This window comes from Aegilops tauschii, chromosome 7 (assembly GCF_002575655.3).
Source record: "Aegilops tauschii subsp. strangulata cultivar AL8/78 chromosome 7, Aet v6.0, whole genome shotgun sequence".
NCBI lineage: Eukaryota > Viridiplantae > Streptophyta > Magnoliopsida > Poales > Poaceae > Aegilops > Aegilops tauschii.
Genome location: NC_053041.3, coordinates 163,256,479 through 163,267,544, shown reverse-complemented (window position 1 = coordinate 163,267,544; position 11,066 = coordinate 163,256,479). Strand labels below are relative to the sequence as shown.

At 41.6% G+C, this 11,066-nt stretch overlaps 1 protein-coding gene and 1 long non-coding RNA gene across 3 annotated transcripts; both read right to left on the bottom strand.

The window, feature by feature from the left end:
- Window positions 1-1,758: 1,758 nt before the first annotated feature.
- On the bottom strand, window positions 1,759-7,693 carry LOC109734074 (uncharacterized). The gene is made up of 16 exons (XM_073505701.1): window positions 7,201-7,693; window positions 7,003-7,100; window positions 6,798-6,884; window positions 6,573-6,720; window positions 6,343-6,489; window positions 6,115-6,261; window positions 5,882-6,028; window positions 5,443-5,796; window positions 4,339-4,481; window positions 4,063-4,254; window positions 3,890-3,980; window positions 3,670-3,799; window positions 3,065-3,172; window positions 2,892-2,976; window positions 2,529-2,633; window positions 1,759-2,154 (listed from the first exon to the last, which is right to left on the bottom strand). Exons 1-15 carry the CDS (start codon window positions 7,357-7,359, stop codon window positions 2,531-2,533), a joined length of 2,139 nt encoding a protein of 712 aa, XP_073361802.1. The 5' UTR covers window positions 7,360-7,693; the 3' UTR covers window positions 1,759-2,154; window positions 2,529-2,530.
- A 1,813-nt stretch (window positions 7,694-9,506) lies between these two features.
- On the bottom strand, window positions 9,507-11,066 carry LOC109734075 (uncharacterized). 2 transcript variants are annotated; one of them, XR_012190047.1, is made up of 5 exons: window positions 10,958-11,066; window positions 10,604-10,659; window positions 10,395-10,503; window positions 10,061-10,131; window positions 9,507-9,799 (listed from the first exon to the last, which is right to left on the bottom strand). It is a non-coding gene; the product is annotated as an uncharacterized lncRNA (long non-coding RNA). The 2 variants fall into 2 exon arrangements; XR_002225777.4 differs by lacking the exons at window positions 10,604-10,659; window positions 10,958-11,066 and having other exon boundaries at window positions 10,395-10,586.

The window sequence follows — 11,066 nt, the reverse complement described above, 5'->3', positions numbered from 1 at the left end:
ATCAACCACATTGGAACCAAGGCTCGGGAGGCACCTCCATGGTGGCATGCAGATCTTTGTGAAGATCATAAAGACACGAGATCAGATGAGGACCATAAGACGACGATCCTCGCGAGATCCTCGCCGAGGAAATCCATGAGACCTCCTGCAAGATCCTTGCCGGGGACGACCGCGATGCCACGGAAGACCCTTGCCGAGGACACCTGCGGGGCCACAGCCAGACCCACGTCTGCCAAGACTCCACCGTCGTTCCCATACAGCTGCCAGCCCAACCAGCTGGGCAGGCACCTACGTGGCAACGTGCGGCTTCCAGGCCAACTCAGCAAGCACCTGCGTGGTGGCATGCAGATCTTCGTGAAGACCCTACCACCACGCCATCTCAGCAGCCTGTCAGCCTACGTGGCGCTGCATGCATTGTTGGCCTGGACGCGTGTCGGAGCGAGGCGGGGCGGTGACGGACGGGACGGGCCTCGTTGCCGTCCCCAATAAAGCAACGGGACACCTAAGGGGCGAATTTAATGCACCTTGTCCCGTAATGACAGGCGATAAGCTTGTACACTATATACCTTTCCACCTCTTGTGTGCCACTGTGGCAACCCCTTTCGTCTATAAAGAAGGTCCGAGGCGTACTGGGGGAGGATTCGGATCTTTTGGACTACGCACGCCCCGTAGCTAGTTCGAGAGCTCAAGAACACTCAAATATACATCAAAGCAGGACTAGGGTATTACGCATCTTCGCGGCCCGAACCTGGGTAAACGATCCTTGTGCTGACTACCAGACCCGCTCTTTGCACAACCCCGCACACGCCAACCGTAGAAGGGATCCAGTGATCCCATAGGTGTCGTTTCCACCGACACTGTCTTTTGAGAATCTTCCAAATCAAAGAGGTCCGTAACCTCTATGATCTTGCACTATTATTAACTTCTCAATTTCATACCCGCTGATTCTGAACTTTGAATAGTGGAGTAGTTTTTAGGCTCAGTTTATGGTCATTGGACTAAGTTGTGCCGGACTTACTCCCTCTGTTCCGATTTACTCGTCGTGGTTTTAGTTCAATAAATTGGAACGAAGGGAGTACTTTGTAACTGGTATGGGAAATAAGCATAGCTGTTAACCAAATGGTGAGTTAAAATACAAAAACTGGCTAGGCAAACAGGATTATCATAATCTGACACATGTAAACGCATCAAGCGTTAAACCAGTATGACATACTGTTGCAAAAAATACACCGGTTATTCCGCAAAAAGAAAAATCCCAGCGGTTACAAGTTACAACAGAATTAACCATGCCATTTACTGATTGCCAAAGATGGATGCTGAAATGCTGGAAATACAGATAATTCTTCCCTTTCCATTTTTTTTTCTCCTTTCCATCCCGACCTTAGCTGTCACGGCCAGAAACGTTTCCAGTTGGAGATTCTATGGTTCAGCATATTCTAAAAACATGCACATAGGGAAAAAAAGTTTCCAGAAAATAATGTGTATGTGCAATGTTGCTCCTATTCAGTATGTAGACAGCTTTGAAATAAGCAAACTGGATGTAACATAGAAACTCAAATTTGTATAGCAGAATGAATGCATGTTTCAGGTTTGTACAGGAAGAAAAATAGCAAAATGGTCAGCATGACGTAAAGGAGCAAAACAATGATCAACAGAACAGCATGATCATGCACATCATAAACCCACCACAGTGTTGACATGCATAAATTTGACATATGTGGCATAACATACACAGCTCTCATCCAGAGTAGCATAAGATGACCATAAAAGAGTAGGAGCATGAGTAATAACATGATCACCAGATACAGTACAGTGAAGTCAATTTGTTGGTACATGCATGCTACAGGACGATTTGATTATACAACCATAGTGAGAACATTCAAACGATGATTATTCAGACCAATGCAATGGATGTTTCACAGAAACCTTCCCTTAAACTAGTAATAACATGTACAGAACAATTGCAACGTAAAAATAACAACTTCCAAAGTTCCAATCCAGACAAAACATGGCATGACCCAGGGAATAGAATGCTGTGACTGCATCTTCAGATAGTTGTTGGCTCTTCTGCAGTTGCGTAACTTCCCTACAGCAAAGCTCAGCCACTTATATCCTCTGCAGCGCCCCATTCCTCAGCTAGCATAGCTCATCCACCTGCCAAAACAAAACATTCAATGACGTGCCATCAGCCACTTTTCCAAACGTATCAAAAATCACCACTCTTAAGTGTTTGACATATGAAAAGTTACAACGAAGCCCATGCATGTAGGTGTTGGGTAGGAATTCACAAGGACAACTTTCTACCCACCATCTACTTGTGTGGGTTTTTTTTTTCTTATAATTTTTCACAGCTTACAAAAACAACTTTCTCCAAGTTTTCAAAATTGGGTTCACATGTACCCAGGTTCCAAAAATGCGCTCTCATGACGGTGCCATTGTAACATGACACATTTCAGTCTCGGTTGTATGGAAGTGTGGCATGCCATTGGGTCTAGGAAAAATGAACAGCAAAAGGATCAAATAAATACCTTCAAACAGCTGAAACAGGAGTCTGAGTTTTCATGGAGCTTGAGATCGGTAGAGCATTGTGCCCAGCCAAGGTATGTGTTTTGTTTTTGCGCTTCAACTGGGGCCTATATTAACCAGTTACAACAGGGCCCAAGTTAGATGTGAATAATCTCAACAGGACATATACTAGTAAGTGGGAACCAAGAGAAACTCATGATTATACTTTGGTTACATTGCTAGTCAGACTTGTCAAATAACGATAGCACCGTGCAACGATAAAAAATTGGGGATCTAAACTTTAGTGAATTGATAGTTCTTAAACAACAAGTATACTATCTTCATAAAGGAAAAAAAAACTTCTAAATAAATGGTAAACTCCTTACCTTGGGGCTACATGACCTTTGATTACTTTTTCTTCTTCCTCGGTGAACATAAACCACTTGTCAGTGTTCTCTGTTGCGTCAAACTCTGATACAAATATGATATTAGTAGTCACTAACTACAACAATATAAATGAGTAACATGAAAGGGTATTGCATAATAACTTCAGACAAACCTTGGCGCATTATTGCTGTCTTATCACAATAACCATCCAGCTTCCAGTACGCAACCCCTTCATCTATCCTGACAGGCTTTTTCCTAACTAGACCTCCCAGCTTCTCCTCTGATATTGCCATAATTGAGAGGTAACAGAAGATAATTAGTTCACACAGCTCAGTGCCTTGCACATTACAGAATAAGATATATATTCTTTAAACAGTGTTCTGTTTGGAATGAAACTGAAGGCTGAGCATGTTCTTTAGTTACTTCACATCCAGAAAAAGGCACATGGCTACATGCAACTAAGAAACTTAGTAAGTGCATACATGTTTAATGTTCTGTTGAGCTGCAGAAAAATATTAGTACCACAATGAAAATATACACAGGCTTAACACTCAATTAACAAAACTGAAGTGAATTCACATATACAGGGGTATAAATGAACTGGTGACATTTTTTGTACACAAACTCAAGCTAAATCTTGAAGAAAGTGCAGAAAGCTAAACCAAGCACAATACAAAAAGATATATTAAAGAAACTGCAAAACATCAAGCATACGGAGAACTAATGAGATGCAGAAAGATAAAAAAATGTAGATATATAAATTCATAATGTTCAGACCATCTATTACTGCCTTCTTGTCTTCATATGCCTCCTTAATTTGAGAAACGAGACTATTAATTTCTGCTCCATTTCTCAAAAACCTTGGTTTAGCCATCTTAATAGTTAGTTTTTCTTTAAGCTCCTTTTCCTATAAAACCAGAGGAAAGTGGTTGTTTATTAGTGTAAAAAAAAGCAAGTGACTAGACACACATAAAAAAGGTTGCCCGAGCTCTCTTACCTTTTCCTTGACAGCACGGAATTTTTCCCTTGCAGCAACCTTTCTCTCAGTTGCACTTTCATGCTGTTTGAGAACCCAGTTCTTTAATGTTCTGAACAAAAACAAAATATTATTGATATGAAAGTAAAATAGCGAAGTGAACTACTACAGCAAATACAGTAGGCAGTACTTACGTAGTAGAAAGGGCCTCATCACACAGAAAATTCAGCACATGCAGCTTTAAAGAAGGGCTCAATTTTTTATATCCTAATACCCCTTGACTTAAACAATCAACAGGCAGTTCCTTCGAGATAACTGTGGATTCACTAATATATTTGCCAGTATCAATTATCCAAGCATCACCATTCCTTGAATAGTCCGAAGGGCTATGAACAAAATAACCTCATTTAGTCATTTAACAATCAGTTTAAACACAACAACAAAGAAATATCAATTCAGAATGTAAGTACTTCTCTTCTCTGTCTTCTTGGATGACAGATAACAAACTAATGTGAAGGTCAGCAACAACTGAAGGCACCTCTCGCCCGATACGGCCTCCTCCAGTGATGACTTGAAGAACTTTTTCTGGCTGTCCCTTTCTTATTTTAAGAACCTGCGCAAAAAAATCATTTGCGACATTATTCCATTTACAAAACAAACTATATTCGAACAGCCACAAGGTGCCATATTAACATGTTAAACCATGGAAACAAGACCCATTTTTAAGACTAGCTTATGAAGACAAAAGGCTGCTCTAAGAAAAATAAGCAATTCAATATAATATACTATCACTGTGCCTTCTAAAATCTTATAATTTAACCAGATATTCACGCTCCACACAAACAAGTATTAAAATATATTGCAACCAACTCCCACAGCAGCATGCAGGGTATCATCTAGTGTATAAAAATATCCATGACAATATAGGATGAATCTGAGATGTAAGACAAATATTACACTTTCTGGTGGTTGGTCAAATCACGCATGCAGATCATCAGAGATAGATGCACTAGCATACACACACGTCCTGATCACCAATATAGTCTTAAAATGCAATTGTCTGCATGAGCAAATAAATATCTTTGAAATTTATACAACTTATTTGGATCGTCTCAAAACAGTGTTACCATTATCACGTGTCAGTATTTCACCATGGCTGCCACTCTCATTCTGGACAACTATGAATTTTATATAACTTTAAAATACTATTTGCATTTGATTAAATATGTGCACTAAAGCCTAATGGCATGGCTGACTGCTCTACATCAGAACAAACATAGGATAATGTAACAAAAAAAAGGAGAAGCTGCTGACATCACTTTGCTTTAGTTCTAACATTGGCCTGAAAGGCTGAAACAACAATTACATAATGCAACAACACCTTTTTCTGTTCTGCAGACATAAACTTTTTTTAAACAGAACCAGTTATACATAACCAATGACAAACCTTGCATCAACATAAAAAGAAATGCAGCACAAGAATATTTTCTTTAGTCCATAAGAGAGCTCATGGCGCTTGTATTGCACAACAGAACAAGAAAGTAAAAGCTGAAAGATTGTCTTGACATAAGTACCTCTGCAAATGTGCGGCAGAATTCATGAAACTGAAGTGCAGACCCAACATCATCAACCTCCAGCTCAGCCCCTGCAATGTCAGTGACTGGAGTACCTATGGGTAGCTCAATTTTGGTCCCTGGGACATCAGTGCTCTCATTCCTAATGTGAAGTTCGCCCTTAATTTCAACAGGGCACTTTTCATCAGCAGTCATGTCATTTACCCTGTGGTTGCCCTTTTTCAGCTTCTTGCTGATGGGAACTGGAAGAAGTGCATTGAGATCAGTCCCTGTATTGTCATCCCCTTGAGCCAACAATCCATCAGTACCATCATCTGTCCCTAGGGCCCTCTTTATGTTGCCCTTCTTGTGTTCCTAACAAAGGGGCCAGCAAAACAGATCAGTAATAATGAAGAATTACATTATAAAACAGAGAGTTACCAAGCAAAAAATGCACCACCTTCATGATCTTCTTCAGCTCCTTGTCGGTAGGAACTGAAGGAACTGAATTGAGATCAGTCCTTGCATTCTCACCCCCTTCAGCCAACAATCCATCAGTACCATCATCTGTCCCTAGGGCCTTCTTTATGTTGCCCTTCTTGCGTTCCTAACAAAGGGGCCAGCAAAACAGATCAGTAATAATGAAACAATTACATTATAAAACAGAGAATTACCGAGCAAAAAATGTACCACCTTCTTGATCTTCTTCAGCTCCTTGTTGGTAGGAACTGAAGGAAATGCATTGAGATCAGTGTTTGTATTCTCATCCCCTTCAGTCAACAATCCATCAGTAGCATCGCCTGTCCCTGGCACCTTCTTTATGTTGCCCTCCTTGTGTTCCTAACAAAGGGGCCAGCAAAACAGATCAACAATAACGAAGAACTACATTATACAACAGAGAATTGCCAGGCAAAAATGTACCTTCTTGATCTTCTTCAGCTTCTTTTTGATAGGAACTGAAGGAAGTGCATTGAGATCAGTCTTAATATTCTCATCCCCTTCAGCAAACAATCCACCGGTAGCATCATCTGTCCCTAGCGCCCTCTTTAAGCTGCCCTCCTTGCGTTCCTAACAAAGGGACCAACAAAGCAGATGAACAATGATGAGCAATTACATTATACAGCAGAGAGTTACCAAGCGAAAAATTGTACCTTCTTGATCTTCTTAGGGAGCGAGGACAGCGTCTGTGCAGCAACCACCATGTCGGAGCCCTTTATCAGCAAATCATGGACGGACGAGTGCCCTGACGCCTTGGCAGCATGGGCCAGTATTCCTGTAGGCGTCTCCCCTTTCTTCTTCCTGTCAAACAAAACCAAGCTAAGACAGAAATACACAAGAAATCCCATTATAGCCGTGCATCAGCTTCGTTGGCTGACCTGCAGAAGCTGCAGTTGCAGATGCCCCTGCATTTGGGGCAGGTCCAGCCCGCCTCCTTGGTCATATCCTCGGCGTTCTCGCCATACCTAAACAAGCCACGAAGAAGCAAAGCAGATCAGACCAAGGGGCTCTGCGATGGTCAGTTTAGTTTGCTCGACCACGGAGATGATCGTGGCTTGAAACTGTATGAAGAAATTCTTTCACCTGTTGAACAAGCACTTGTGGCAGAAGTGGATTGGACAGAGCCCCTTCTTCCGGGGCTGCGTGCAAGCCACAGCAAAGTCCATCGTCTTCTGACGACACTGCGAGCGCGTGACGAAAACAACAACAACGAAGGGTCAGCCAAATCCGCCCCCGACAGATCCAAAAGGGTGGGGGAGATGCGCGACGGCAGGCGCTCACCTGGTGGCAGGTCTTCCCGTTCTCCGGGTCATAGATCCGGCCGCCGACGCAGCGGATTCCGGGGCACGGGTTGCGCTTTCGGGGAGGGCCTTGCTTGGCCTGCTCCGTCTGCGCCGGCACGACCACACTCTCCTCACCGCCGGCGCCTTTCTTGGCCATGGAGACGCGCTCGAGAAAGGGCGGGAGAAGTGGGGTGTGAAATGAGGAGGAAGCTCGGGAGGTGGGTGCCCCGGGAGAGACGAGAGGTGTTTGATGTGATGAATTTTGGGGGGCGGAAGGAGGGTCAGATCTCGGATTATGGCGCCGCGCCGCGGAAGAAGGGCGGGAGTAGCTGGTGTCGGATGGCGCCAGTCAATTGCCCCGGAAATTTTGAAATTTTCCCTTCTCGGCGCTGTCCCGTCTCCTCCCCCGCCTTTGCTCGATGTTTTCCCTCCCACAGCTCGTCCTCACTTTTCGGGTTGGTGGGCGGGCAACCTTTGTTGGTGAGCACTGTGCTTCCTCGGTCTAGGTGCATAGGGTTTTTAATGAGGAGCGGCGTAATCTAGACGCATAGTACTTAGGTGAAAAAAAAAATCGTGAAAATAGAGTAGAACCAGTCAACCAACGTGTTTTGTTTTGGTCGCAATAATTGCATGATTACCGCTGGAAATCCTCACCAACTGGCCGATTAATGAGGCGGTCATTCAAGGGCCGCTGGCGTGCGATGTAGGTGGGAGGTGGATTCCAGAGTGGATCGGGCACAGGTGGATCGCAGAGGGGGCATCCGGTGTGGCCGGTGCGCGTGTGACCGCGGGTGTGGGTGGGGTATACAGAAGTATTGTTATAACATGGCGAGAAATGATGACACGGCAGGATTTGAGCTAATTTGTGGACCAGGGAGCTAATTTGTGGGGGCTAGTGGCGTAGAGATTTGGAAAGCATAAGCAGCCGAAAACTCGTAGGTGGTCATAGCGAGGATGTGTGCTGGTGAGAAGAAAATTAGGGGTACTAGTCGTCAACCCGCGCATTCGCACGGGCTAGGATATTTATGGTAGTGATAAATATGTATTCCCATGAAACACACAACATGATTATTCATGTGCCCGGTTCACATATTAATTAATGGATTTAGAGCAATTCAAAAAGCTCGTTGTCCATTTTTAAAAACCAATGTCTTAATTTATTCAATATTATAGGCAGATTACTCTTGTTAATTTGTAGTCCAAACCGGTGTTTTATCATATGCTTACTCATCATTTGCTTTTATATCTAGTGGTTTTATCCATACATCCTCGTCAGCATCTCAGATTGACTTGCTATGCTCGATAGACAATTCTATAATGCTTTCAAAAAATCCTATGGACGATTGGTTACCCCAGAGTGAGCGTTTGTCACGATTTCAAAATTTTCTTTATTGGAAGTGATGGCATTTTATTTATATAAATTGGAGTATTTTTTTGGCGTAATAGATTATTTGGTCGGAGTGCTGACATCGATTTGGTCGGAGTGCTGACATCCATTTGGGAAGTTATTGTTAGAAAGATTAAAAAAATAATTATCCCGATCTTCATTGCACATTTTCCGATGGTTAACTCAAATTAGTCCCCATATAATTTATTACAGTTTTTTATATTAAAAAAGTATATATCTGTAATAATTGTACTTTTGGTATGGAGACACGCCACAGGTACTACTAATTTGTGTGTCTTTTTAGATCAGTAACAGGTTTTCCCGAGGATCGTCGGCGGTCTCGGTAGTATCATTTGGCGCAGATGTCCTGTCAAATTTTTTCCAATCTCCTCTCTCTATGAAATAAAATTTGAGATGTCAAACAACGCTCTCTACGTTATCCCAAACCTCCTTTCATTTTTTAGGTGATTCAACATTGCATCCTGGAGAGATTATAGCAGAGGAAGGTCAGTGCTAGGCAGATACAACATGTAAAATGGTTATTGTTGTACTGTGGGCATATGAATCACATTGCCTAGTTTCCATTTTTTTAAATCTGCATGTGAATTTCAGGGTCCGTCTAAGAAAAGAAAGTTATAGGTACTGACAAAATGTTCTTGTTTCGTCTATAGTTCTTTAGCTTCACCGAGTCTCAAATTCATAACCGTGATGCAAACATAACTCATCTTGATTGTTTGAAATCAGTTGTTACCCCTTGCTAAAAAAATTAGCTGCACAATGGTAGATGTTTACATCAGTGGCAAAAAAGGTAGATGTTCAGATGTAGATGCATAGAGAACTACCATGCTCACAAATAAAATTTTGCAGAGGGGAACTGAGAGATGCAAGCAGGGTAGAGAGGGAGAAACTGTGACGCATGGATGGTGGAACAATTTAAAAAAAGGTGCTATATCTGGACCATATTACATTTTGTTAGATAAGAATGCTTGTACCTGTTCCAATTATAACTAATTTTCGAGTCCAGGACACACTGGACATTCTATATCTTATTTCGGTGATTTTATATCAACACCTGAGTACCTTCCTTTTTTTATTCCTCTTCTAGATGTGACACGACTTGTGCTCCTTCCCCTAATCCTTTTAGGTGGAGTTCATCATCCTCCGGCTCTTGCTTTATAGTTTTCAGAACAAATAAGTTTTGCACTTGCCCCTGCAAAATCATTTTTAACAATTAGACATGCAAAACTATGAAAGAACATGCAAATACACCACAAAAGCTTATATGGTTAATCTCAATAATGTTTTCTGGTATTCTACGAATGCCGCCACATCTGTGAGCTATTATATACTTTCTCTCAACTCTTGATTCCTTGAATATGGATTCATCTTTCTCCATACTACCCTCATTTTCCGATTATCCATCGGAATGTACAACACGAGAGCTGTTCCCATTCCTAGAATTTTTAGTTACCTTTACAACTGATTTATAGTCTGCCTGCTGTCCATTTAAATTTTGACATTTGGTGTCCTGGTAATAGTCTCCTAGAAAAGCATAACAAACTTTTAATATGGCTTGCACATACAAAACAATATAGAGCCTCATGGTGGAAATAACAGAACTTGTTCGACATTTGTATGCTTTAATGACGTGTCTTCTTCAAAATCTGCGATTTTTTGCATAAATAGTGTAATATTGGTAAATGTACTTGAGAATTGAGATTATATTCATTCAGTCTAAACTAAAAATTCAATCTCTTCCAATAGTTTTTTTGGATTAGTGTGCAAGAAATAAGGTGTCTTCTCACCTCCAATTTGATGGAAATACGGCGAAGATGTAAACTTAGACTGAACCTTCTTGGATCAGCGACTGGACTTGATAACCATATGTTACATTACCTTCTCATGTATCATGCCCTGAAACAATAATAATTTTGGGAGAAGATGTCCTAGTATTTTTGTAATAACTATTATAACTGATTGTATAATGTTTATGTTGGCAAATCAGAAAACTGACCTCTTCATCAAGTAAGTTCACTGTTAACGTTAATGGTATCCCACATCTTAATTAATCTGACCATCATATCACGCGCAATTGCTTTAAACATTAAATTGCCAAGAAAAATAGTTGAACTTGATATAACAAATTAAAGGATTACAAAAAAATTGAACCTGCAAAAGAACACAAAAGATGATTCCCTAACATGCACAGTGACAACAACAGACCAAAGAAAACATTGGCACCTAGTTAGATCAGCGAACCATCTACGATGTTGTGAACCAACATGGTGTCTAATTTGTATAACCTCGCCAGATGGTCATGGTCGACGATGTTGTGAACCAACATGATGTTTAATTTGTGTAAGCTCACCTGATGGGCATGGTTGTGCTCTGAATTTATTTGCATGAGGTGTCGAAAAACTGCCCACGTGCATGCATCCCATTCTCTGCGATTGAAGCTGCTTCTAGGATACCACACA

Bases quoted from the DNA above. Each gene is read 5' to 3' on its own strand.
- LOC109734074 (XM_073505701.1), bottom strand. From the start codon at position 7,359: ATGGCCAAGAAAGGCGCCGGCGGTGAGGAGAGTGTGGTCGTGCCGGCG. The intron at 6,029-6,114 runs GTGGTACATTTT...CCCCTTTGTTAG, and splicing joins AGCTGAAGAAGATCAAGAAG to GAACGCAAGAAGGGCAACAT. The intron at 3,981-4,062 runs GTAAGTACTGCC...GTTTTTGTTCAG, and splicing joins GATGAGGCCCTTTCTACTAC to AACATTAAAGAACTGGGTTC.